The sequence below is a fragment of the Anser brachyrhynchus genome (genome assembly GCF_964034855.1).
Source record: "Anser brachyrhynchus genome assembly, chromosome: 15".
Classification (NCBI taxonomy): Eukaryota; Metazoa; Chordata; class Aves; order Anseriformes; family Anatidae; genus Anser; species Anser brachyrhynchus.
The window spans coordinates 17,533,034-17,561,024 of record NC_137733.1 but is presented as its reverse complement, the minus strand read 5'-3'; the positions used below and the strand labels follow the sequence as shown (position 1 = coordinate 17,561,024).

The 27,991-nt window shown below is 53.2% G+C and overlaps 1 protein-coding gene across 1 annotated transcript; it reads right to left on the bottom strand.

Annotated features, from left to right (window-relative positions):
* On the bottom strand, nt 1-27,949 carry USP31 (ubiquitin specific peptidase 31). The gene is made up of 16 exons (XM_080556907.1): nt 27,296-27,949; nt 18,648-18,785; nt 18,078-18,166; nt 16,859-16,951; nt 15,551-15,686; nt 14,866-15,010; nt 13,899-14,082; nt 13,632-13,743; nt 13,040-13,134; nt 12,466-12,543; nt 11,833-11,962; nt 10,406-10,525; nt 10,022-10,247; nt 9,039-9,197; nt 8,129-8,281; nt 1-7,559 (listed from the first exon to the last, which is right to left on the bottom strand). Exons 1-16 carry the CDS (start codon nt 27,887-27,889, stop codon nt 6,019-6,021), a joined length of 3,993 nt encoding a protein of 1,330 aa, XP_080413033.1. The 5' UTR covers nt 27,890-27,949; the 3' UTR covers nt 1-6,018.
* Nucleotides 27,950-27,991: the final 42 nt, after the last annotated feature.

Here is a 27,991-nt window from a genome sequence, read left to right as displayed (position 1 = left end):
CTAGTAATAAATTTATTGTATTTTATTACATATTCCCCTTTTTCCACTGAATTCCAATTCCTCATATTCAAACTCTTCTTTCTGAAAGAAAATGATTTTTAACATAAAAATATAAATTCTGCGTATTAAAAGTGCATACACCTTGAATAATAAAACATACAAATAAATAATAAAAGGCATTGACACAGTCTCATGCACTTGTCCTCAAATAATTTAAAATTTATGGTACAATGTTCAATCCCAAGTAAAGACAGCCTGCTCTCCAGATTACTGTACAGTTCAAAAACATTAAAATACAGAAGAGAATATCAAAGGTGTGGGCAAGCCCCACGTCCCAGTATCGGCGTACAGTGATGTGACATGCAGTTTTCAGAACTGTAGATATTCCAGTGTAAAATCTGACATTGTGTCCAGAAGAGAAACTACGTTTGTAACAGGACTTAAAATTCAATTTTAACCAATGGTGAGGCACAGTTGGTGAGCAAATCTGTACAAATTAATACTTGGAAGGCCACAAGAAAATAATGTAGCCACTTGTAGCCTGTATTCCCTTGTGTCACCCTACCCAAGGCAATGTAGCACCTAAAAATGTTTTCTTATTGCACTGCACAAATGCCATACAAACCTAACGCTAACTTTCTTGCAGCGTGTTTGTGCTGCAGGGCCTAGAGCAAAACAGTTTGTGTTTACACTTAGTTTTAATCTGTGTCTTTTAAAAAACACTATTTGCAGATAAATTGAGTGCTATCGCCTTTAAAAAAATAGAAGACTTCCTAAACCTTTAAACCTAATATAGATATCATACAAGTCTTCACATACCTTTATTTTTACAAAATAAAGCTCCTAATAGTAAATGCTTCGTGGTGCTTTTATTAAGGAAACCGCATAGTACTTTCATCTCACCACAGATTAAAACTAAATTTCAGTTCCCTCCACAGATAACATTAGATACCGCCAAATTATTTTGGATCAGAAGGCAATGACGAAGATAGAAAGAAAGATGACAGCAAAACCGTTCGGAATGTCACTTCCCAACCCTCCCTAGGCAGCTGAGCGGGAGCCCCGGGCACGGCTCGGGGCAGCACGGACCTGGGGGGGCTCGCCCGGGGCCCCCACGCCTGCGGCCGCGGCACAGAGACCTGCGGGGGTTTGGCCCTGCCCGGGGGGGCGGCTGCTGGAGGCTGCCCCCTGAGCACCGCCACAAGCCCCCAGTGAGCACTCGCCACGGGCACAGCCTCTTCTCGCAGCGCAGAGCGTGTCAGTACAGGTACACAAAGGGGCAGGCTACATACGGAACACTGATCGGGTTTTTCCTGTTTCTTTTTTTTTAAAAAAAAAAGAAAGAAAACAATACAATACAGAAAAACAGTTTGTTCTCATTTCAACATTTCAAATTCCCTTGACGTTATGCTACACTCCAGCCTTGTCAGTAATCCCAAATTCTGCAAAGAAAAGAATCAAAGATGTGCAAATAAAGCAGGAAACCAGGTACATGCTCCTATGTGCTGACACATAGCTGCACCAAGAAACAGAAGTACAGAGTCAAAGCAGTGCTCCGGCACCGAGGGAGCAGCTCTTGATACTGAAAGCACGGTCTATGGTTTGTATTAGATGCTTGCATAGTTAATAAGTGCATGCATTTGAGTACAGCAAGAGAACCGCCATGCAAAACTGCCTTTATTTCTTAGAAAAAATGGTTGATCATGCTCAAGTTTCAGCTTTGGAAAGCAAACAACTGCAGCTAAGAAGGATGAGGGCACTTGCAGTAAGTGTACTGTAATTAAGCTGCTAATTTTCTATCCTAAGCATTTTTTATTTTTTTTTTTTTAGCCATATCTGGTAAGTTGGAAAGGGTTACAATTTATACATCCAAAGTGAGACACGAGTTACTGAGAACTGCAGGCACCAAGTCGTCTATCAAACGTGATTAATACAAATAAAAGGTGCCTCTGCAATACACATCATTGAAAATGTGCTTATAAGTTGTACACTACTAAACACTATCCAAAAGACAAAGCCCAAAAAGGGTAAAAATAATTTCTGTAGGTGACCCCAGCAGGAATCTAGCACTGGAATGGGGGCGCTGCTCTCCTGGGCCCTGAGGGCTGGCCCCAGGCACAAGCCTCGGACCAGGGGCGTGATGAGGGGCACGGGCGGACCCGTGCAGGTGAATTCCACCCGACCTTGGCTAGAAGCACATCACGAAGCCTTCCAGGGGACTTCAAGCCCGCTTTCCCTCGGGTCCCGCGTGGCTGCTTGAGCGGGGACAGCGCGAGGCTGCCCTGCTGAGCGGGGCTTCGTGCCTCCAAGGCTGCCCTGCAAGCACCGTGCAGCCAGGTCAGGGGCTGGGGGCACGGGGCCGCGAGCCCCTGGGCGCCACCTGCCCCCGGGGCCGCAGGAGGTGGCAGGAGCCCACCTCCTCCACGGGCAGCAGGGCCGCTGCAGCCGAGCCCGGCTTTCAGGAAAGGGGTGGCCGGCTACTAGAGGCTGCCACGGAGCAGGCACAAGCCTGCGCCGTTCTACGGCCCCCTCGCGAAGGCTGTGCTGGCTGCAGGCCTGGGAGGATCCCTCCCTAGAGCACCCCTCGTGCAGGGCCACATCCACATCGGGACAGCATGGTGTACACAGACCGGAATTCCTCGGCAGGAAAGGGCTAAGAAACAAGTCCGCTTAAAGCGAGGGGAGAAGACTGATGTTTTTCCTCAAATCACTTTAAATAAGGCCTGCAGGAGCCCACATTCAGTTTTAGGAAGATTTACTCTACACCGCTGGTGAAGCCAGGGTTTTAACAGCGATCAGACCTGGATTTATGCCCATCACGAACACTGCTGTTCCTGGGCCTGCATCCTTTAGCCCTCCCCTATGCAAAGAAGTTCACAGACTGCTGGAAATCTGAGACCAGAAAGCAGAGGATGCGGAGTGGCAGCACGCAGCTACTTTCCAAACTGCTTTGTTACAGAATCGACACAGCCATGGGAGCAGGGACTGCAGTTTGCAGGTCCTTATAGGCATGCTTTCCACATGTTGCCCGACGTGTCTTATATTCAACAACAGCGCACCCTTGCAAATCAAAGCGTTTTGCTTGAGGACACCCAAGGTCAAGCCCTCCTGAGCCAGGAAACACGCCATGTGCTGGCAGCCCACCAGAGAAGAGCAGCACCTCTCATTCACTCTGCGACACCAGCTTAACGGGAAGAAAAGGGCGCTGCCGGGATCAGCTCCTCAGCCCACCCCATGCCTATCCATGGAGCAAGGCGTCTGTGCACCAGAGCTTCTGTTTTTCAGAGGGACAGGTAGAAAACCAAATTGGCAGCGTACACAGGGTGGACAGTGCTGGAGCTGGCAGCAGTTTCCATCAGAAATTACCGTAAGCACGAAGAGGAAGGGCTAGATAACTTATCTTGGGAATGCAGAGCTTTGACTGCTTTTAACCTCAGCTACGGGAACGCTTGGCACCAAGACCTCTCGTTCCCATTTTATCCTAACGGCAGCTCTAATGACCACTCTCATGCCCCAAATACAAACATACTGAACTGGCATTCAGCTGAAACGCCAGCTTGGACATGGCTTCAAGTTTCCTTCAGTACAGACATGCAATACATTAGCAAAAAACACCTCAGAAACCATACACCATCTTCCAGTTTGAACTTTTCCAGTGAATGATGGATGACATGAAAAGAAAGTGTCATTTGATAAAAATAGCCTTTCACAAACGTCCCATGGTGAAATGCACAGAAAACTCGGTTCTGTCTATTAAAATGATATCAAACCAAGTTAGCAACAGCTACCGGAATTACATTCTTGCTAGAAGAGTTGTTACAAGAGAAGAGTCAACACAGTGCAAGATCTTAATGCGGATCAAATCTTAAACAAGTACTTCAACATCGGCATTTCAGGGAGAAATTTAAGTACCAAAATGTGAAGCAAGTCTCCTGTGCTCTGCTGGATATAACAACAAATAATCCGAGAATAACCCAAGTTATACATTTAAGAAGCAAGCAATACCACCTTTGTTTCTTGTTGCTGCATTAAACGAGAAGGTGACAACAAAGCATGGGAGAAGAAACAGATCAAGAAAATGGTCACCTTCGGGCTTAAAAATATAGTCCAGGGCACAGAGTCCAACACGTTGTAAAAACATGCAGGCCACTGGCATTGCCTCTGGGACGCAGGAAGGCAGGTACTGCTGGGCTCAACCAGGAGAGGCCAAGGGCTGTGCTGCAGCCACAGAGCTCTGCAGCACCCCGGGTCAGCTCCGCACCTGCCGCCTGCGCACCAGGGCAGCAGCTGCCCCGAGACACACAACTCTCCAAAGCCCGCTGCAGAAGCAGTGAGCTGAGAACAAACCCAGGGAGCAGCAACGTGCCCGAGCAGCCTGGGGCAAGGCTTCTTACAGGGTCACCAGCACGGCAGCTAAGAGCGGAGGTGGAACAGGCTTGCTGCAAGCAACTGCTCGTCTGAGGGCACTGCTACGGTGATGGAGAGACGTACGAGCAGGGCTGTCTGCAGGCTGAGCCCGGAGGAGCTTCACCAGACGAGACTGGGTGGCAGGCAAAGACCTCACCAAAAGACAAGCGTGCACAGCACACTGCCCAGCTGCTGCATGCCATGAGCTGCACGACAGGCTGCTGCTGTACAGAAAGGATAAGCAGAGCATTAATAAAAAACTCATGAAATTAAAAAAAAAGATTACACCACGAGTATACAAAAGGACTTGAGGAATCCACCTTCAGAGATGAATCCTAAAGAGCTTGAGGAATCTCCCCTTGGAGAAGGGCATGTAAACAAGGACGCCGCTAGATGTAGTGCTTTAGCCCTAACAGAGACCAACAGCCAGACGAGGACGGGACCGCTGCGGTAAGAGACGCACGGCGGGCAGACCGCGGGGAACGCGAGGAGCACGCCGGGGAGGAGCAGGGCAGCAGTCCCGGCACGGCCCTGGGGTGCAGCCCCTCCAACCCTCGCGAGGAGGCTCGCTCAGAGAAGGCAGAGAAGACAGGACGACACGTGGCTTAGCTAAGTACTACGCCTATAAGTAACGGATGCTAAATCCACACCACTACAGTTAAGCATCTGAGCACATCAGAAAACGCTGCTGCTGAGGAGTTTGGGCAGGGGTCCTACCAGCACTGCTGCCACGCAGGCGCACACACAGCCATCTCCTAGGGCACCGCACCAACAAGCTGCCTCGCGCTTTCACAGGAACGGGCTGGCAACCAGCTGCTGCTTAGTGACTTCTTTTGTTGCTGAGTACAGTATTCCAGAAGAGAGAAAGCAATTTAAGAGAACAGGCTAGAGGTCGCCTTAGGTATGGAAAGAGGAAAACTCTTCACAGACAGAGCAACAAAAAATGCAGATAACATTTTATGGAAAAATCTTTCCGCTGTTGGAATGCAAATATGAAATCTATTACAAAGACACGCGTACACACAGACACACGGGTACCTTTCTGTCCATCCACTAATGCTAGTCCCTCCTATACTGGCTGAGTATATACCTGAGAAACAACATTAGTGTTGAGATATTGCCCTTAAGAAAGCTTGAAAATGGAAGGGAGTAGGGAGAGCGGGTCGAAAGAGCGCGTAAGCAGCGGGAGGCTCTCCTGTCCAGTTTCCTTCGCATCCTCCACAGCTCAGAACAAGGCCAGTGCAGACACAGCCTGCTCAGAACGAGACCAAAGGAACATCAGTTCACAGCTCTACGAAGCACGCTAGTGTCAGTACAACTGGGTTTCAGACTTCAGACCTGGAGTCTGAAGAAAGTTGTTGCATTTTCTATGAAGAGACTCCTGCACAAGTGCTATGGGACAGCTGCGTTCGGGTTCAACAATGACTCCAGATAGACTACTTGCATCGGTGCTGGCTGCCTGTGGCTATTTGGTTTGATGGCAGAATCAAAAGGCGCTTTAACAACTCGCAGTTAACTTCTCCTCAAAACATACATTAGGCACATGAACAAAAAACAAGAGCTCAGAATAAATTAGCTTCTCAGCAGAAAAGACACCTGGATTGCAGCATTTCACTGAGGTTCCAGAGAAGGCCGTACGGACACCTGCATGCTGGAAGGTAACTTTTTCAGTGGCTTGTCAGCAGCCTGCTTGCCACTGGAAGGAGGAGACTGGGCTCCGGGATCTAGCTGGGAAGACTTGGACTTGCGACTGGAGAGCAGAGAATGTTTGTTGGCTGGGGCATCTTTTGGGACGAGCTTTTCTTTTGCAGTAACATTGGCATTGGTTTGAGAGGCTGGTGGGACACCACCTTTCTCAGACTTGTCCTCCAGCACGTTTTTGCTGACCGACTTGGAACTGCCACCCGCTGCCTTTTTTGAGAGCATCGTGGTCTTTCCCAGGTCTGCTGACCTCCGGGTCTCCTTCTGCCTTAAGGCCGACTTGAAGAAGGACAATCCCTTCTCTTCTGATTTGCTGTCCCTCTTCAAACCAGAACGCATACCAACATTTGGAGACCGCAGGTTGGCCATGGAGGAACTCCTCACGTGCTTGCTGTCTACTGCCCTGCTGTCACTCCTAGAGTGGCTTATCCGCGGGGAGCTTGTTCGTGAACTGCTGGTAACGCTCGTTTTGTCCGAGCCCAGGCTTATCTTAGAGCCCTCCCTGCTGAGGCTTCGGTCTGAAGTCCGGCTCTTCCCAGCGGAAGAGCCCTTAGTCAATGAGCCTGATGTGGCTTTCTTGGCAGCTGTGGAGGAGGGAGAAGAACCTGACTTTTGCTTCTGTTGAGCTGATGGGATAGCCACCTCAACGGGCTTGGTGCTATGGTCCTTCCTAGCCTGAGTGGGAGCAGGAGACCCATGTCGCCCACTGGCCCTGGAGGAGTCAGTCTTACTCCTAGACCGCGAAACCTTCTGGGAACCCTTTGGGGGAGGAGAAGAGCGAGAGACTTTGGTCTCTTGGGTAGATAAGACTGTCCTTCCCTTCCTCAAGCTTTTGTCTGTTTCAGAAGCTCCCTTGGAGCTGTGAGCCTTCTTAGGGGTTCCATCTGCCTTCTCTGGAGCCAGTCCCGTCCCACTGGGGGCTTTCACCTCCTTGACTGGAGAGCTGTCCACAGAATCACTCTGATCAACAAAGGCAATTTGATTGTTGTTATCAAAAGGGTCCAAAGCAGGGTGATTCTTGTCTGGCTGCACAGAGCTTTTGCCAAGCCCATCTGAAAGGTCTGAGCTAGATGTCCTTACAACAGACTCTTCCCTGAACGCCCCTTCCATGACAGCCAGGGGGGCTCTGCGAGCCGCCCTGTGCTCTCGGCGGCTGCCATCGCAGGGTTCCAAGTAGCTGCTAGAAAGATTCCTCAAGCTGCCAAAGCAAGAGGTGGAGACTTTATCATCAGCAGCCTCCCCAATCTTCTCCAGGGTGGAAGCAGAGGTGTGTACAGGGGAATCTCCAGAGAAGCGCGATGGGGAGTTGGAGCGTAACTGCAGCTTTGCAGAGAGCGACCACGAGGGCCTGACACCGTTCTCACTCACTGCCAGTGGGCTGGTGACAGAAGATCGAGACGACAAGCTCTGACGCTGGACACTTCTCACAAAGGGCCGAGTTGAAAATCCTCCTAGAGAGAAAGCAACATCATCAGTATGAACGCCAAGCCTGCAGACAGTTTATGCCACCCATCCACAGATGCCATTGCCCTACAAGAGTCAGATGGTTCGCCTGCACCACAGGCACAATTCCTTGCATAAAAGTGAACAAGGAATTCAACAAAAAGTTTGCCTATCTTCTCAGCCCCATGGTGGGAGTTCCATGGGAAGAGATACAGCAGCGCAGCAGACAATTAGTACCTATACCAAGCAGTAGGAATACGTCAGCCTCCCTGAAAAGGTGCTGCAGTGAAACCCAGAGAAATAAAAACACAAAATACTTGACTGAGAGGTCTAGTAGATGGTATTTTCTTTCTTTGAAAGGCTCCATAAGGTTCCTGCCCATCATTTCACACCAGAGAAAAGCCCACCTGTGCTCCTACTGACACAGTGCCTGCCTCCCCCAGCTGCTAGAGAAACTGCCCATCCTAACTACTTAATTTACAGCTGTCCTGGTAGGGATCTTGTAACTGACAAGTTAGTGCCTGAGAAAATATTTTTTGACCCAGTTCCCCCCATGCACTGCATCGTTAATACACACCATCATCCTCACTCCTCTCCCCGGTCAGCTCCACCGATTCAGAGAGCGAAGCCAGAGACGTGCGCCGTGACGATGCTGCTGAAGCAATGCTGGGCTGCTTGCTACCAGGAAGACGGCTGACCCAGTGCTCGCAGAGCGAGGAGCTTGTGGAGCCTGCAAGGAATCAGGCAGAGACCTCAGACCAGCAGCACAAAGCTGCAGAACACATGATGCTCTGGGAAGGCCACAGAGCCAGGTAAGTACTGCACCAGCTTCAACAGACACTGAGTCTGGGGCTGTCTCACATAGCCACAGCATCCAGATAATGTAGAAATAAACCTCTATGTTGTAGAAATAAGCTTCTATACGTAGTTAGGGTCATAGGCAATAGAGACAATCACACCTGTCCCAGTATGCTGTGAATCAAAAGAATCAGTGCCTCAGTGCAACAGCACAGAGGTGGAAGACAGTCCTTGAGCTGCCACAAACACACCCTGCAAACCCTTTTATTTACAAAGACAAGTCATCGAGCCTGTACCTGCTCACAGCTCATCCCAGACTCACAACCAACATGTTCAGCTGCTGGCCGCTTACCTGAGACCAACTGCACTGGCAGGGGGAATGAACCAGCCCTACGGCTACGTCCTGGCTTTGGCAAGGGCAGCTCTGAACACGTGGCGCTGGAGGGGGCTCCCCCATCTCCACGGTTTCTTTGCCACAACTAGTCTGGGGTACATAAGGATGGGCAGCAGAAGCAGAATAGGTGGGAAGTTTCCCATGGTCTCCCCTGTGTAGCAGAGGACTCTGAGACAAGCTCACCGTGTGTTCTGGGACAGAGAGCTGGGGTGTAAGCAGAGGGGGGCAGAAAATTCTTCAGTTCCATGCAGGACAAGAACTACAGCCACTCCCTGACAAAGCCAACAAGGCTTACCTGCCACAGAGCTGTTAGCAGACCATGATGGGATTGCTGTGCGTCTCTGGTAGAAAAGAATATATGCTGTCTGCTTGCAGACTTCATTTTCAGAAAGCTGCTGAACATCGCTGTCATCAAAGCAGTACCACTGGCCATCAACCGAGTTTTTGCAATATGCTGAGAGAAACATTACCATTAGACTTTCCTCACTCCTACTATCAAGGTTCCTGTATGATAACCTGAACATGACTTTATCTGCTACGATAAACTCAGAGGAGAATGAAAGGAACAGATTTATTCACGCAACACATCCTCTTCCAGTCTGACTGGCAAGAAGGAAACCCGAGACAACCAGAACACAATGAACAGCTCACAGCTCAGGATTTTCTTTGTTCAGCATTGCTGCTCAGAACAGAACACTATTTGGGGTGGCCCCATTCACTCCACGTTCTGCTATTCGTGGAGGGTCTGCCTCCACCAGTGAGTCTCCTCCTGATGGAGTCCCCACAGGACAATGTAGCCCAGAGGTGTGCATCAGAGGGCAAAGCCAGACGCACATTTTCTGGGCTGAGTGAAAATGAACAGATACTAAGAACCACCAAACAACTTAGCTTACCTCTGGCTGCTCTGGGAGCTGCCAAAACAAATAGGAATTCAAAACCCGTGCTCTACACACAAGCAAGGTGCAAATATTTCTCACGTATAACAGACTCTGGCAACTACAGTGGTGAAAGAGCATTTTTGAAACACAAAAGGCTGGTGACATTACACTCAAGGTAAAAAACGGAGAAAGGAACATACAGTAGGACATTTGGGGTCAATACGCATTGTTTCATTTCTCAGAGTCATAAAAGTTCCCTGTCCAATATTACATAGCGAGCCCTTCTGAACTGAGTTGGGTCCTTTTGTTAAGAGCGAGGAAAAAACTACAGACAGAATAGGGATTAGAACTGTTTTCTTTCTGAAAGGATCTAACGGACGTAATATTGCAGAATACGTGCCTGTATAGTGTCCCCCTTGCATGGTGCCATGATGATTGCAGACTGCGTACAGGTCATAGATGTAGTCCTCAGGATCCCTCCCAAGACCATAAGGTCGCCTCCAGGGTGACCAGTGAGATGGCAGACTCCAGCTGCTCTGACTGCGTTTTACCACATGAGGAGTCATGTCCAAGCCACTCAGGGGGAATTTAACCATGTTTTGGAGTTTCATCCTTCGGTCTCCTTCCTGTGTAAATGGAGGATAGCATGAGCCGCAGCGGCAGCGAGGTCACCGCGCTTGGGAGAACTAAAACCCAGTAGAGATGCGTCAGACAGAACAGCTGCTGCTGAAGAGACGCTCTCATCAGGTCGCTCCCTGTCCAGCATCCCCACAGACATTCTTACCTGTCTAAACCTTTTGAGATGTATGATGAGAACATCAGGTAAGGTCCAGAGGCTCAGTGTGATGCTACCCTGCTGCAGCTGCTTGCAGTGTGGGCATCGCCATGCATCATCTGGGGCAAGCTACAAGGAAGAGGCAGGAGCGGGTATTAGTTTCCTGGTTCCAAGGCAGCTCTTCACCACCACTGCTCTGCTGCCCACGGCGCAGTGCAGGCACTGACACACGCACCTCATCTACCTCCAGCATTCACCAAGCTCATTAGAAACACAGGGCTCCCAGTGATGCCTTCCAAAACAGCAAACAAGGCAAGAGAAGGGTGCCTCACGGCAGAGGCACCTCCCACTGCAAGACAGAATTTAGCTAGTGCTGCTGTGAGGAGAAACTATTTCCATCTTTCAAACCCCCAGCCCCTTAGAAATGAAAAAAAAAGGAAAAAGCCAGCAGGCTTGGCAGCCTGAGTAAAAGTATCCTTACAAGAACACCAGCAGCAAAGAAGGAATCTGAACAGAAGGACTACAGATATACTTCAAGTTTCGTCTCCGACACCTCTTTCTCCCCATGTCCCGGTAGCACAGAGTTACAAACGGTGGAGCTTTTCACTCCCCACAAAGGAGAGGGTATCTTTTCGAAGCCACAAATGTGACAAGCGCTTCCATCCAGAGCCCCGTGCTCAGAAAATTCAGAAGCCAGAGCTGTAAGCTGTCAGACAACTTTTCTCTCACCTCTGAAAGAAGTGACAAGAGAGGCTCCAAAATTATTAAAGCTCAATCACAGGTCCACAGTCCACATCTGGGACCATCCCTTTTTACAGCAGATTAGAGACCTCTGGCAAAGAGACACAGATCACTCGCATGATGTTCCAGGCAAGGGCCAGATCAGACCCAACTCTAGCCTGCCCTGTGGCACATCATCGCTCCTGCCTCTTCCACCTCCTCGCACCAAGAACCGAGCTGGAGAAGTGCAGCCACGCTTCTGGAGCTCCTTGTCCCTGTGTGACTGCCCAGCAGGTCCCTGCTCAGCACAGGCTGCCTCAAGCCCACTGTTGCCCAGCTCAGGCCTGGGAGCACCCAAGTGCTCCACGACAGAGCAGCACATTCCCACAGAGATGCCACACTGTTCTGATCCTTCATCCTGTATGCCAGTAAAGGCATTGCTATTTCACAGGGGGAAACACAGGAACTTGCTCCTCTGATCTGCAAAATTAATATCGGGGACTGTAGGGGAAGCAGTACTGCCCACAGCTTTCTTCCCACCGCAGAAAAACTCTGCTAGCAGGACTGGTAACTAGTGCTGCGTTAACGAATTTATTCTCCTGCCTCAACACATCAGTGTCTGCAGAACACAGCTGCGCTGCTGAGCTTGGCATTCAAGCAGCACACGGACCAACCAGACCTTCAGAGTCATGGCTGCTATACCAGCATGTGCCTACCTGTTCCTCTTTGGTGTACAGTTGGAAACACTGAGATAAAGTGCAGGTCTGAGGTTGGTGATGAAGCTCTCTCTGCTGGCGGACGCTTTCAGAGTCTGGAATATACTCATCTTCCGTATTCACGAACAAGCTGCATCAGAGACACAACACATTTACCAGCACAGCCGCCTGCTCCCCACGCTGCTGCTGAGCCAACATAAAGCTAGAAGCAGAACTAGCAGCTCTTTCCTGGATTTGTCTCATTATCCATGAGCGAGAGCTGCCTGGCAAGACCCCACCAGAGCAACACAACAGAACACAGACGTGAGCAGCTTCAGCAGCACCCATCCCAGCCATCTCGGCAGCAGCTCACTGCCCACAGGTTGTCTCACACGAATATAGCTGCTGAGGGACGCAGCTACAGGTGAGACACCTGCTCTGTAACACAGAATGCCAGCTCCAGAGCAAAGGGCTCCAGGTCAGAGCACGTTCAGCGCGCACAGCCCCCGCCGGGTCCCGCAGGCAGGGGCCAGCACACGGGGAGCAGGCTGAGGTCTCACGCGTGCCGGGAGGTGCACAGCTCACAGTGCCGGGCTGGCTGCAAGCAAGGCTGTCACGGTGAATTCGCTTTAAGGCTTCCTGCTCCATACTTACTAATCTTTAGTTTCTTTGTCCCATTCTACGACTAACTTCACATGAGCAGTTCCCCCCTGTCCACATGACTTCAATGCCCTGGAGAAAGGAGCAGACAGAAGTTAGCCCATCCTGGAATCTGAAGCCTACGTTCTCTTTCATATGCACGTAACTTGTCTCCTTTAGTCCTTCACCTTCCCCCACTGCCACCCAGATCAAGTTTGGAAAGCAGAAAAGGAATTCATACAGCAAAAAAACTGGCAAAGAACTGCATTTACTTAAGTACTCGCTCTGTAAATAGATATATGTTTATTTACAGAAGAGGCACCTACAAAAGCTTCTAAAGAATAGCCACCAAAAAAAAAAAAAGATGAGGGGAGGGAGGGGAGAACACTTTTATTCTCTCCTGTTTGCAAGGAGGACAGGTTCCAGACGGCATGACACACCACTGAGCCATCCTGACAACTTCTTGAGGACACTCCGTCACTTCCCTGCTCCCAGGCCCAAGAAGCCCCCTGCACACATCCGTGCCAGGACCGTCCCTCTCCCTGCGGCTGCATCCCCAGCTCCCAAGCGGCCGGTCCCTCCCGCCTACCTTTCCACTGTTGGATGGCAGAGGGGCCGCTCCTCCTGAGGTAGCAGGTACGTTATGCCCACAACACTGACCACTCGCAAGCTGAACGGGCAAACCTGCAGCAAGACAGCAGAAGCCATCTGAATGGCTCAAATCCAAGTCACCTGCTCGCAGCATAGGCGAACAGTTTATCCTAGAACGTGTTTTACAAAAGACAAAGCCTCCCCTGCAGCGACCAGGCAAGATGCTGCTCTGCACCCCGCTGCTCAGAGGGAACTCCCATCAGACACAGACCCGTCAGTCACCAGGCAAACTTCGCAGCCTTCCTTAAGGCAAGCACCACTTCCAGTGCAGACAGCAGCACTGACTTCTCAAGTACCTTCCAGGGGTAAGGAAGGAAGAGAAGCATGTAATTCCTTCACCTGATCAGTCTACTCTTACCCGTAACGTTCAGCAAATAGCAGACGGAAGCCCATCAGACTTGGACACTACTGCACTAAGAAATATGGGAAGGCACCAGCGCAGCGCGCTCATTGCTTCAGGTAACCTGCCTTCCCATTTAGTTCATCACACGGCGCTGGAAGTCTCAAAGCACCCACATCGTTTGCCTCACCTGCAAGCAGGCTGCAGGCCGCAGGAAATACTGCATCTTCTCCAGAATTTCCTTCTGCAGAATATCCCAAGCAATTGTTTTTTCCAGATGCAACACAAAGGGCAAGCCAAACCTAGGGAAAGGAGTAGTATTTAAGGAAGTGATCAAAAGAGCGTGCGCACAAGCCGTCCCTCCCACACCTTGCATTTGCCCCACACGAAGAGTAAAGCCCAGGCCCACCAAGGAAGCAGCCAGAGCCGTAAGTCTGGCCGTGAAGCTGCCGGTCACCTTTTGCTCTGCTGTCCAGTGCACGCTCTGTTACACACCAGCAAGACAATCTTGTCATTTGCTGTTTGTCTAGTAGAAGACTGTTCCAGTTTTCCAGACTTCACTGTTCCTTGAGAGTAAGATATTGTTCGGGAGTGCTCAGTGCCATATTTCAAGTTATTCAGGTTATTGTTCACATGCAATCCTGAAAAATTAGGAGAACAGGATACTTTGTTACATTATTTACAATATATGTCTCCCTCAGGAAGCCTTCCTTGGGCCTTGAGGAGCAGGCCAGCATGGAAGTGAGACTGACCATTTTTATTAGCCTCGCACAAAGACTTCAGTGAGCAATTACTTTCCATGGTGCCTACTTCTTTACAGAAATAAATTTTATGTAATGCTCAACTAACTGATTTTTCACAGTAATTTGTGCAAATACTTATATCTTGTCTGACTGCATGAAAAGCTAAAGTGACAGACACCCTCCTTGTTACTTCCAATAATAAAATTTGCCTTTGATTACGCTCTGTCTAACCAGGGTGCAATTACTCCCTTCCTCTGAGAGGGAGACACAGAAAAGCTGAATTTCTTGAGCTTTAACAGAGAAAGTGTTTCCTCATTCTTCAGACTGTTTATTCATCACCGGCAATCTGATTTTAAATAACACAATTTCGGTGGCTTGGTCTGGCCCCTATCAGACCTTTAAAGCAAGCCTAACAACAGATTTCAGATGAAGCCAGCCTGGCCTGAAGAATGAGTGCCAGGAAGAGAAAGAAAGTCACGTACATCACTTCTTGATAGCCTCCCAGCTGAGGGAGCGAGGGAATTGAGTCTGCTGGAATGAGTCTGGACAAAGTCAGAGCTGAAATCAATACACCAGGGCATCGCCTACTTGTGGCACTTTCATTATCAAGTGCATCTGCTTACAAAACCAAGCCTTCCTCATCCAATCACCTGGGTGGGCACCAAGCAGTTATCCACTTACCTCTCTGACTAAGGATACCCTCGGGCCTAAATATCTCCGGGGTCTCAAAGGCAAAAATGCAGTCACTTTCATGAATCGTGTCCAGATCGTCAGTGTCGCAGAAGGAGCGATGAAACCCGTCGTAGTACATCTCCGTCAGCACGATCTAGAGCCAGCAGAAGCAAAGCAGAACCCCTGATGCCACCAGCCCTGGTCCTGCCGAGCTGCCCCATCCCTTGGCTGGGGCTGCCCGCTACGGGATGGCATTCCTCAAAGCACCCTGCTGCCAGCCGGCGCGAGGAGCCGGGAAAAGGGCGGCCGTGACCCTGGGGCTGGGGCGACAGCAGCATGAGAGGGTGTTTTGGTGGATCTGACAGCTTTCCTGGAACTCCTCCTATGGAGAAATTCCTGTGCCTGTTCCACAGTTGCCTGACGGTTCTCTCGCTGCCCACACGTGGGAATCGCAGGGCTATCGGGGGGAAGGACAGCGCAGACAGCTCCGCAGGTGGCTGTCCTCACGTCGCTAGCTTTCACGGGGTCAACGCGCAGGGAAAAGCGTGACTCAGATCGCCACCACCCTGCTCCCCATTCAGACAGGGACAGCTAACTGCAATTCCTGCACATCCAGCACCGCTCACACGGGATGAAAGCCTCAGCACTGCCCTCCTTCGGCACGAGGGGTCCCGGCAAGGAGAGCAGCCCTTACCTGCTCCGTGGGTATCTTGGTCTCCGAGGAGACCGCCTCCCGCAGCCTGGCCACGGTCCCGGCGATGGGCACGGCCACGCCGATGCGCATGCAGTGGGAGCACTTCCCCTGGTACACCACGGTGATGTAGAGCGGCCTGCGGGGAGCACAGAGGCGCTGCCTGGGGAGAGCTCCGGCCCCGGCAGCGGAGCCCACCCGAACCGGGGGCACCCGGGGTGCTGCGAGAGCTACGGGGCCCTGCTGACGGCCCGGAGCTGTGCTCAGCCTCGGCCACACGCACGTGTGTGATTTCTAGAGACTTTTCTTACTACATGGGCTGGTGTTGCTTGTTCCCACAAGCAGAAAGTGTTCTTGAAAAAAAAAAAAATAATAATAAATCCCAAAGTTAAAAATAAAACTCTCTACTGCAAGACAACCTAGTTTTCCAGCCAGTACGCTGTAATGCAGTCAGCCCAAGGCAGTACCCTGGAACATTCAAAGAGAGCTGCTGTGACCACGAGGACGGATCTCCAGGTTCTCTCTCTAAATGAGGTCCTGCCTCCACCAGCAGCAAAAGTAATACCTCCAACAGCGGGGCAGCTAGCCTACAAGAAACGCTTTCCCTGGAAAGCCCACTCAGCCTCCACTTAGTGGTGGAGCAGGAACTTCGAACCAAACCTGACATCTTCATATTCAGTACTTCCATTACTTTGTTCCTTTGCTTCTTGAACCCACACAAATTTCCTGCACACACAGCGTCAGGTGAAGGAGCTGCACAGCTCTCCTACCCACTACATAAATAAGCATCTCGTGATGTTTGCTCTGAACTTTTTACCTAGACTTTTTTCCCGTTTTTCTTTATTGGCAGCAGCTGTATTTCAACAGCAAAACATTTTGCAGGAGAGCTTTTAACTTCACTTTTTAAAATCAAAGTCATCAGAGACTTTTCCCACAAAAGTGAAAAATAAAAAATAAGTTTCATCCTCCCATTTTTAATTTCAGCATGCTATAAATTAAGCAAAATATTTTGGTTCCCTGAATCAAAGATAGCTTCTCTCTCCACAAGTTAATTCTCTAGGATTTTTTGGAAGGGTAGGGGTGGAGAAACAAGTAAAAGGCTTGTTTCTCTGAAACATTCTGAAACAAGTAAGAGGCTCAATTTTCCAATTTACCTGCAAATTGAAGATTTAAGTACCATATAGGCCCATGTATTTTTTACGAGACTTTTAAAACAGAGATTTTGCTGACATCTCTTTTCCTTCTATACCAAATTACACAACCCTGACAACATTGGAAACAGCCAACACTAACCAAGACATAATTACATACCGTGTGTGAGGCAAGGGGATTGGCAGAGAGATGCAGAGAAAAGGGTCAAAGGTGTTGCTCTGCTTCTGGCAATGAGGGCACGTCAGAGAGGACCTGTTACGACACCAGTAAGAGGACAGTTATACATCATTTCATCAGGAATGGATGAATGATCACATCACAAATTACTGCCCCTGCGTGTCAGCTTGGCTGCCCCCACACTCTTATTCCGCCATACGAAGTGGCTCTGCACAGAGGTGCAACAGACACAGCCGCGGTAAGTGAGGGGCTCTGGATGTCTAGATCCTTTCAAAGTAATTAGTCTCAAAGTTCATTACATGGCATGCCAGGAAAAGACTTTGCTTGAGACGCTGAATTTGGCTTTTAATAAGCAGCACTGCAAGATAAATAATTCACCAATAGCAGCTCCGATGTGAAAGACCTGGAAGGGTTTTCTCTTTGAAGAGAGGGGAAGCGACGGGAAATAGATGGGGACAGTCAGTACTGCAGGAACATAGATCTCTTATTCAGAAGGGAAAAACCCCAAACAACACGTCTCTCATTCAGAATAAACTTGCACCTTATGCCGGCTTTGCACCAGGGCTTAAGGCTTCTCCTTTACAAAAGAAACCCTAGCCAACACCGGGGCAAACACCCGGTAATTGAAGTGCCCATAGCAGCACAGATACAAGCTATCGAGGAACACTGGAAATGAGGCTGTTTTCCTGCAGTAGTTCTCAAGTTAGAAAGCTCATTTCCCAGAAGCCTGAGAAACTCACAGGAAATACCCTGAAGGGACAAGGAAGGATTCAACTCAGGGTTCCCAAGCACCAGATAAGAACTCTGCAAGATGCCTGGGACCTGCAGCTCCCCAGCAGCCTCCAGGCATCTCCAGGTCCTGCTACAGGCTCTTGCCTCCAAGCAGGCAGGGTAAGCCTGGCAGCACCGAGCTGTCCTGGGCCTTTGCACCCTTAAGCACTGGCTTGCTTTCAGGAAGGGGCAGGGCAGTTGAAGAGGTGGTGCATACTGTAGATTTTCGAATAATATACCAAATTTGAGGCAGTCAAACTCTCTCTCCCCTCTGGTGCAAGATCTTAGTTCAAAATTTGTTCAGGAAAATTCAGAAGTAGCAGTTAACATGACACCAGCCTCAACTGTACTGTGAGCTAGTGGCAGGGCAGAATTACACTGGGGTCACCAGTACATGCAATAATGCCTCAAAAGTTACAACATATCATACCTGTACTGGGCTTGAAAGAGCTCCTGCACGAAAGTACTACTGATGGGAAAGGCTGGTCCCTCAAGCAGCACATCATCCTCCAGTGGTGGCTAAAAGAAAAGAATAAAGCCCAGAAGCATAGCCAAGCGTGTAGGTGGGCACCAGATGGCTCCAGTACTCCTAGCCAAATCTGTGCGCTCCTTGACCAGGAACACCAGCACAGTGCCACACAGTTTTTAAGCAACGAGTGCTCCCTGCCCAGGTAGGTGGTTACGTGGGAACGCGGCACAGCCGAGGACGGGCAGGGATCTCGCCCCAGATGAGGCACCTGGCAGCTCCCCTGCAAGGCCTCCCAGCCTTTGGAAAGCAGCACGCGGCCGTTCACAAAGGGCTGCACCAGGGAGCCCTTGCCAGGGGCTACCGAAACATCTAGTTACATTCACAGGCCAGAAACGAACTATTCTAACCCAAGCTTTTGTTCCATTTGAATACTGGAGTTAAGGAGCCAATAGGCAGATTTATTTTAAAAAGAAAGATTGTATGCAAAGCGATAGCTGCTCTCCCACGCTGGCACACAGCAAAATTCCTTACCTTGAGGGGAGGCATGCCGCTGTATTTCACTGCGTTGTTCAGATCTTCGTGGACTCTGTCTAGAAGCCAGAGCAGAAACTCCTGTGCATCGTGCTGGGCGTTCCCACGGTACTGCATAGCGTTCTTGGACACGATGTTCTGCGGAGAAACAGAGATGGCACGTGGTAAAGACGACTCGTACTACTCTGGATACACTTGAGCCTGGGGAATGCGTGTAATTTACACTTGAATTTCCAGAAAAGCCATCTCAGGAGGACACCAGCACACCCAAGGGATTTGATCCAACCTGTTTTTCTTCTGGACACGAATGGGAGGGTCTTGAAGTTCACCAGCAACACAAACCTGCACTTCCACAGGCTTACCCTTGTCCTGCAGCTCTGCGGACACCTGTCATGACAGTGACATTTGCACCGAGCCCCTCGCTGGGCCACGCGTGCCACCTTCCTCAGGAAGGCACCAGCTGCAGCGCGTCTTTCCCCAAAGCAACCAACATCAGGAGGTGCCTGTTGTCTGCGCCCCAGCTCTCTGATCTCGCTTCCACCCTTCCCGCGGCGCTGGGGCAGCCAGCTCTGCACAGCGGGCACCCGGCGCAGCCCCGCGGGACAGGAACCAGGCACCGACGCCTGCGTTCAGCACCCGGGCACGAATGCTCTCTGCAGTAACGCCGTGTGGCGCACGGTGGGCTGCTCCTGGTCAGTTACTAGCCAAGCAGCAGGCACCACTGCGGAAAAGAACCAGCTTTTTCTGCTTGGTCAAGGAGGCAGCAGGCTGCAGCCCACGTCTGTTTGCTCAGGGGGCAGGCAGGACACTCAGCTAACGCACGGTTACGGTCAGACACCCCCACGCTCAGTCCGCAGATAGCCGGCCTCTTTGCGAGAGCCGGGCTCAGCCACCACCATCACAACGCCCCCACGGGTCCCGCAGCAGCTGCCTGTGCCCGCGGGAGGCAGGCGGCGCTGCCACGGGCCTGGCCCGGCTGGGCAAGGCAGAGCCTCAGCGAGGGGCAGGGCAGCGGCAGGGCGAGGAGGCTGGGAGGCAGCAGAGCTGCGCCGCAGCAGCACCGGGCGCGCTGCACGCCCGCGTTACCAGGCCTCCGCCGCTTCCCTAGGCAGACTCGGCAACGGATCCCAGAAACGAGGCTGGGCTGCTCGCTTTATCCCTGTAGAAATGGGGTCACCAGGCGGGAGGGGCAAAGAGAGAGACGGGAAAGGACCAATAGGCATATATTGTCTGTCCTCTGTAATCTGGCCACCTGCCTCAAGGCAGCAAAATAACAGAAAACAGAAATAATCTGCTCGCATTACATATGTGCAAGCCTTCTGGCAGCAGATTTTCCACCCTCGCAGGCACAGGGACCAGCACCCTCCCAACTAAACCACGCGAACACAGTCTGAGACCAGCAAACAGCCCACAGTGAATGCCCACCTCTGCCACAGAGAGCGGCGGCCCAGCACCCCTGCTTGGTGCTCGACTAACACGAGCTCGGGGTGCTGCCGCAAGCCAGTTCAGAGGGGGAAAGAAGCCTGCAGAGGTTAAAGGAGAACAAAGCCTTCTGCACCCCAAGTTCCAGTTAAGCAAAACAAGATCTATGGGGGGAGGACAACACATAATCTAAAAGAAAGGACCTTAATCCTCTTCACGTGCTGGCCTTATTTATACCTCTTGCTGTCCATCAGCGGAAAGCTTGGCGACTTATTTGTGTTGCACCACTTTATAATATTAAACACTAAACCATGAAAATACAGTTAGTGTCCCTGCAGATCCTGGTCTGATGCCTGAGCACCAGACATTCACCCACCAAAAAATACCAGGACAAGATTGCAAAGACCTAGAGAAACCTAGCTGGGCTGCGCTGGCAGTAACTAGTTACCACCGCACTGGAGTAACACCGGGAGGCGCAGCCTCGCGGCTCTGCCGGCCGATGGCTCACCAGCCCGTACCGCGGGTGCGCTCGGCATCTACAATATCCAAGACGCGCTTTGCGAGGAAGGCAAGTGGATCAGCCCACAGCACCCAAGGGTACAGGGAAGAATTCAGGGCAACCGCATAAACTTCCCTTGCGAGCATCATCCTTGTTCAATGTAAAACTTCCGAAAATTAAATTTAGCTTTGAAACCCTACATAAGTTTCCGAACAGAAAATCAGCCAATCAGCCAAAATCTGCCAAGCCCCACGTCGGGCACCATGGATCACGCTCCCCGCGGTGAGGTGACCACAGGGGGACGAGGAAGAGGTGCTCGAGCAGGCCAGCCAGCACAGCTTCTGCTCTTGCCCCTTCCCCGCGCCGCGATGTAAAGGCACAGCACCACCAGGCCAGAGGGGAGGCCCCCACCTGATGTGCCAAGAGCCGGCTGCCGTACCTGGCCTGGTTTGTTTTAGGGAAGTCAGCTAACGGGTGCTCCCGCTGCGCCCCGAGCCCTCGTCTAGACGGAGCTGAAGATAAAAGGGTCCTCGGCGTTGCCGGAAGGAAGCGAATCTGGTATTTCAAGTCAAAAGTGAGGCGTGGGGGGGCTTTCTCTGTGGAAGCAGACGTAACCAAGGAGCTCGGGAATCCCGGCAAGGATTTCTCACCACCCTCCTCCCGCTGCCAGCAGCACACCGCTCGCCCAGACCCCACGGGCCGCTGCTGACGCCTGGCCCCCCAGCGAGCCGCGGGACTCCCACCCCGGCAGCACCGGGTCTCCTCGCCTCGCAGCCTGCGCGCGCCAGGGATAAGGAGCTGCCTGCGGAGACGGATCACACGGCGCTGGAAGCGATTCAGGAAGCACTACAAAATATCAGATGCAATTTCCTCACAAGAGGCTACGCTACCAAAACACTCCAGCAATAGCAGCGTGTTCCCAGCGTTACTCACGCTTCCTGCCGTCGCTGCGACAAGTGGCCTTGTTATTATTGTCATTATTGTCACCGCTGCTCTGTGGAACGCTGCGTGCCTCCCCCCCGGCGCACCGCACGGCGCTGCGGCAGCAAAGCCGGCAGAGAGGAGCGCGGTGCGGGCAGCCACAGACACGCGGCAGGGCACAGAAGTGCTACGGAACGCGAGGTGGCTGGGAGGAAGGAGCCGACCCAAACAACCGAACCGTTTGAGAAAGCCACCAGCAAGTGCCCAGCGAGCCGGGGGCTCAGGCGCCGCGTGCAGCCCGCTCTGCCCCCCCGCACCCCGGGGGCTGCAGCACGCCAGGAGCGCGCACGGTGTCGGGGCTCCCTTCCCACCGCACCGGGCAGAGCACCTCAGTGCAGCCCCACGGCAGGCGGGGGGACCAGACCTGCCCTTCCCACGGGCACAGCGGCGCAGGCACCCTGAATGGAGGCAGCACTGCTGGGAGAGATAAGCGGGGGAAAAAAATCATAATTTCCTATTGATCGCATGCACGTATCTGACCCCCTAATGCAAGCACCCTACAACCAAACAAGTCCCTGTCCGTCCATAAAGCAGATTTACGGCAAAGATGCATTATCATTTTTATCAGCCCACTGAAAGTTTAATCATCTATTGCTCTAAATAGATGCAATAAATAAAGCCAAACATAGCTGAACTCCTGGCCTCTCCTTTGCTGCTGTTATTCTTCCAGCTAACAAAGACAACCAAAGGAAAAATGTCAGTCTGCTGTTTTCCAGCGTGCTCCTGGTAGGAAGCAGCTGTGGAGAGGTTTTTGTGCGTGAACGGATGGAACCAGCTCATTACAGCCCTGAAACAATGACACATGTGAGCAGGAAAGAGAGCCTATTATTCACCTTTCATCGAACATCATAAAGTTAGGCTCAGGCAGAGATTTGGTGGTTTTGTTTTTTGGTTTAATCCCACAGTCAGCTTTGTGTCTGGGCAGCTTGTACAGCAGACACCTCACGAAGAGCGTTCATCCAGCCGAGTCCCCGCGCTCTCACGCAGCGACTTCCCCTCTCCAAGGCGAGACACCCGCCCCGGGGGAAGCAAACCCGGCAGTCAGCACAGCTCAGGCACAGCTCAGGCCCCGCGTCCATCCCAGCCCCAGGGACGGGGCCGAGGCCAGCGGCACCCCGCAGCCGGGCCGAAGCACCGCTCGCACCGCGCCACAGGCAGCACGCCCCTCCTGCTCTGCCCCGCGACCCGCTGCCGGCAGCGGCGGGGGCTCCGGCGCCCAGCACAGCTAGCGGCCACCGCCGGCTGCACGCGGCACAGGGGGGGAAACCCGGGGACACGGGGCAAGGGCAGCGGGCACGGAGCAGGAGCAAGGGCCGTGGCCGGAGGGACAGATGGGCGATGCCTGCAGGAGAACAGGGCACGGCCGGGAGAGAGGAAAGGGAAGGAAACATCAGGGGGAAGAGCAATAAAAATACAATGGAAAGCAAAAAGGCAAGAGCACCACAGCACGTGCAGGTAGCATCCTGCTAACTGGCACAGCACCGGGCCTTTGTGCTCAGTTCTGCCAGAAAGCTGTCCTAAAAGCCGTGCTGAGTCCCGAGTCTGAAGGGACGAGGCAAACAACCGGAGAGAAGACCATTTGCCAGGACGGCCAAGTGCACGCAGGTCAAGCCTTGAGAAACACTCCGAGAGCGAGCTTTCAGACCTTGGTGTCAGACAAATCTGGCTTCTCCTGACACAGCGAAGAGCAGCCACACTCGGGAAGGCCACTGCCTCCCCTTAACACACCTCAGCTGGACGAGGTTGAAATTTGGAGAAGGCAGCAGGCCTAGCAAGCCAGCTCAGCGCCGGCCTGCAGCACGAGAGGAGAGCGGTGCTGGTCGCGGCCACGCTGCGCCCCCCGCCGCGCCTCCCAGCCAGGCAGCAACACCGCGCACGTCGATGCTTCGCAATTCAGAGGAGTGTGTTGGTTTGTTTTGTTTTTTAAGAATTCACAGAGAAGCGATCAACACAGCTGATGGTTGCTTGTCCCAATTTCAGCATTTACACCACGAGCTCTTCTGAAACACGAGCACTGTGAAACTCAGCTACACACCGCTACTATTAAATATTAGCGGTAACACAGACTTAAGAAAAAAACAAAAACTTGAAACAGCAATATTAACTCGACACAATCTCTGCTCTAGTAACAGCGATTCGTTTTGGGTCCAAATCTAATTCTCATAATCCAACTCAATCAAGCCCTTATGACTTTAATGCATTTGCTGAATGCACAGGTCATAAAAGCAAGGCAGACTTCATCTCGCAGGACAAAGAGAAATCAGTATAGTTCACGCATCCAAAGGGTCTTGTTAAACACCGAGACACTCCAGCGTGCAGCTAGCCTAGCTAGGAAGAAAGCCTCCAAACAAAAAATAACTTCACCGTCCACAGATCAGAACTCCAAGAAAGACAAAGGGAGAGGATTCGGGTAAGCGTTTAGGGTTTTTAAAACCCAGTTAGTTTAAATAAAACTCCTGCCCAGTTAAGACCCCATCAGCACCTCCGAGCGCCGCAGGCTGGCTCCCCATCACAAAGGGGGCTCTGTCCGCACAGCTGAGCTCCCAGGAACTTTGTGGGGAGACAGGGACAGCTCCCTGCAAAAAAACAAGCCCGAAGCACAGCTACTGCTGACACAATGGATGTTTGCTGCTATTGTCACACCATCACAAAGGGGAAAGAGGAAGCACGAGCTGCAATATTGGCCCTGGTTATGAAAGCAGCAGCTCTGTTTAGGCAGGAAAATAAAAACGACTGAGCTGTCGGGGGAAAGCGATCGCTGACAAACCGTGGAAGAGCAGGGGGCCGATCGGGGAGCCTGCCAAAGCGGCGCCCGGCTCTGCCGTGCCGCCCGACGGAAGGTGCGCGGTGCCCCCACGCTGCCAGCCCACGGCTGCTGCTGGGAGCCAGCACCTGCACCCGCCGGCTCCTTCCCTCTCCTGCCTCCACCCCACAGCCCTCAGACCCTGTGCCCCCGCCCGGCCCCCCTCCCAGGGCCTGCTGGGGACGAGGAGAGCCCCCCGTGCCCCGCCAGGCAGCAGGAGCGGTGCGCGCAGCTCCACTTGGGGCGCGGGCAGACGGCTTCCAGAGGCTCCCTTCCTGCCCCGTCCGAGGCACAGCCTTGCAAATCACCTGCAGAGCGCCCTGTGCCGATCTGATCTGCGCGTTAGGAAGGAAAAAAATACCATTAAAAAAATCAAAACAGCTGCAGACACCTCAAAGGTGAGAAACAAAAAATCAGACTTCAGAAATGCTCCAAATGACACGGCAGAGAGAAACGTGAGGTTTGAGATGCAGAAGCTGGCAGAGCGCCTCGCGCTCCGGGTAGGTCTGCCCGAAGACGGGGCGCCAGCTGCCAGCGAGCACTCCACCTCTCTGCAAGGCGATCTCTTGGCCCCGCAACTACACAAACCACTTGTTTTAATTGCATTGTCCTTGTTTCTAGCAGCAGGACTTCGTGATTCATGAGTCTGTAGGATGGATATTTTCTCAAAGACTGACCTAAAAAAGGAGAAATGCTTTGAATACTACCAAGAAAAAATGAGCTGAGGGTAAAAAGCATCTAGAGACTCGCGCCCTCCAAGGTCCCTGTCCGTAAGGACACAGAGAGGCCTTCTCTTAGAAAAGTGCCCCAAGAAAAAAGCCTACGGATGTAAGAATGAGCAAGAGGATAAGCGTTATCCTATACCCTAAAACATGCTTAGCACCTGCAGGTAAGTATTTAGGAATCAAGGACTGCCTTTACGCGATTATACTCAGCACCAAAAGAGGAAAACAAAAAGAAAAAAAGAAACACCACAAACTGACTTCTTAGCACGCTGGGTAAGGGGCTTTTCAAGTACCAAATAAATATTACTGTCACTAACTACTACTATTAGAGTGAAAGTACAAAACGACTGTCCTGAAAACAGTTTTCACCATTTAAAAACAAATAAACAAAGTTTCCAAAGTGAAAACACCAATCTTCACCTTTCTCCAATACAAGCCTCTTGTTTATACATTTAAATTAACTGTGCAAGTCTGCTGCTGAAGAAATTTTTAATTAAGAACATGGAATTTAATAGCAGGTTCAGGCTACCTGACTGTCTTCAGAGGCATTAATTTACTATTGAAAGTAATTGACCCCTGTGCAGAAACAGCCAGGCACTCGACACGATGATCAAGTCACCTCGAGTAGGACACAGGCCTGTTGATACTGCACGGCTCTGAGCAAGACCTGCTTGCACAAGATCCCCCCCAGCAAGACGCTTTTTAAAGCCTCCCAGGGCCTGGCAGGTAGAAGACTGATGGGCTCCAGCTACACCAACAAGGAGTAGAAAAGCACTCACTTACCGTTAGTGACGGCGGCCAACAGGCAAAGAAAGTTCCACTAGAAAAAAAACAAAGCTTGGAACATGGCCTTAATTTAATCTACGTATCTGTTTCCCTTCCTCTTTCTGCCTCTCTTATCTGAGCACCTCTACCTTGGGCTTGCACAGAGAGCGTTTCTCAGCCTAAGAGCTGGTCTGCTTTCCCCTTTATCAGCTGTGCTGCCAAAAGATAGCTTTGCCTTCAAGCTTTTTTATTCTTATTACTCAGGAGGAACCCACATTTTTTGCCGGTGTCAGGAAGGCTCCGGGGGGGGAGATCACGGCAGGGCAGGCCCCCGGCAGCCACGGGGCTGGCGGCCGCCCTCCAGCTGCCCCGTGAGCGAGCGGTGCCGGCTGCGAGGCTCCGCACATGGCCCTTGCCCCGTGCCCATCGCAGCACCCACGCGCCTCCTCTTCCCTACAGCCAACGGCCGTGCCAGGGAGCCCCTCACGGTGAAGCTAACAATCCTGCGCGGCTTCCAGAAGCAAGGCAGGCCCGGAGCGTTTTCCCAGCAGTTGGGTCTCCCAGAGGCATTCCAGGGTGCGGTTAAACTACAGGCGCACAGACCGCTCTGCAGGCCGGGAGGAGGGGTCCCTGCTCTGCCCGCGCCGGGCACCGCACGGTTTCGGTGTGCAGGGCGCTCGGGCGTGACGGGCGAGCGCGGGGGTCAGGGCCTCGGCCCCGCAGGCGGCAGCACCCGCTCCTCCTGCGGCCGCCCTGTTCCACACGGCCGGTGCTCCCGGCCCCGCCACAGGAGTTAGCTGCAACTTCTAGCGCGGCACGACGGAGGTATGAAACAGCAAAACGGGCACCTCTGCCAGTAAATTAACAGCAGAGCCATTAGCCGGCTTCCAACGCCGTCAGCGGGGAGCGCGCTGGCAGCACCCTGCCCAGTGCTCCCGCTGCGGGTGAGGAGCCGAGCGCTGGCCGCCCCGACCGGCCGCGGGGACACGCGGTGCTGCCACTTACCTGGCACCCGCACATGGGGCCGGGCTCTCTGCTGCTCCTCAGGGGTGCCCGCACGCACCCCACGTCCGCACCCTGTGCGCGCCCGGGTGGGCTGCAGCGCCCCGAGCGCCCCGCGGCACCGACACGGGCACAGGGGGACGCCGACCCACGCGCTGCGGGAAAGGCGCACGGGGCCCCGAACGCGGTGATGGAGCGGGACGCCGCCACGCAGCCCCGCCAGCGAGGGGCACCGGGCGGGCTGGCAGCTCCGCGGGCACGGCGCCGGGAGGCGACGCCCTCACACCCCGCGGCCACGCGGCGCCCGCCCGGCGAGGCCCCGCCGCTGCTGGAGGCCCCGGGCGCAGCTCTCCGGGCCCGCGGCGGGCACGACCGACAGCGAGCGGAGCCGCGGCCGGGCCGGGCCGGGGCCCTACCGGGGCCGTGGCGGGGCGCCCCCGGCGGGGCTCACCTTGAAGTCGCGGCTGTGCTGCGGGGTGTATTCCAGCGTCCAGAGCGCCCGCACGAGCTGCGCCAGCTGCTCCGTCACCTCGCCGGGCGCGGGCGGCGGCGGGCCGGCCTCGGCGGGGCCGCGGAACTGCTCCAGCGCCAGGAACTCGGCGAAGAGCTCGGTGTTGCTGAGGCACTGCAGGATGGCGTTCATGAAGCAGGTGTTGCCGTGGTTGCGCAGCCCCGCCACGCCGGGCACCGCCTCGGGGCCGCCGGCGGGCGGCGGGGGCGGCTCGGGGCTGCGCGGCGGGCCCGGCGGGAGGCAGCTGCCCAGGCCGCCGGCCGCCTGCGGCGGGGGCAGGCGCGGGGCCTGCGGGCCGCGGGGCTCGGGCTCGCTGCTGTAGTGCGACAGCGTGGAGAGGGTCTTCAGCACGCGGCTCATGAACCCGCCGAGCGAGCGCCCCGGCGCCGCGGACGGGGCGGCGGAGGCGGGCGCCGGGGCCGGGGCCGGGGCCGCGCCGCCGCCCGCCGCCGCCCGGCCGCGGAAGAGCCGCTTGCTGAAGGAGCGCTTCTCCTTGGCGCTGCCCGCCGGCCCGGGGCCGCCCACCCGCGACATGGCCGGGCGGCGCAGCGCGCATCCCCCCGCCGCGCTCAGCCCGCCGCCCGCCGCATGCCGCCCGCCCCGGGCCGCAGCCGCCTCACGGCGCCGCCATGCAGC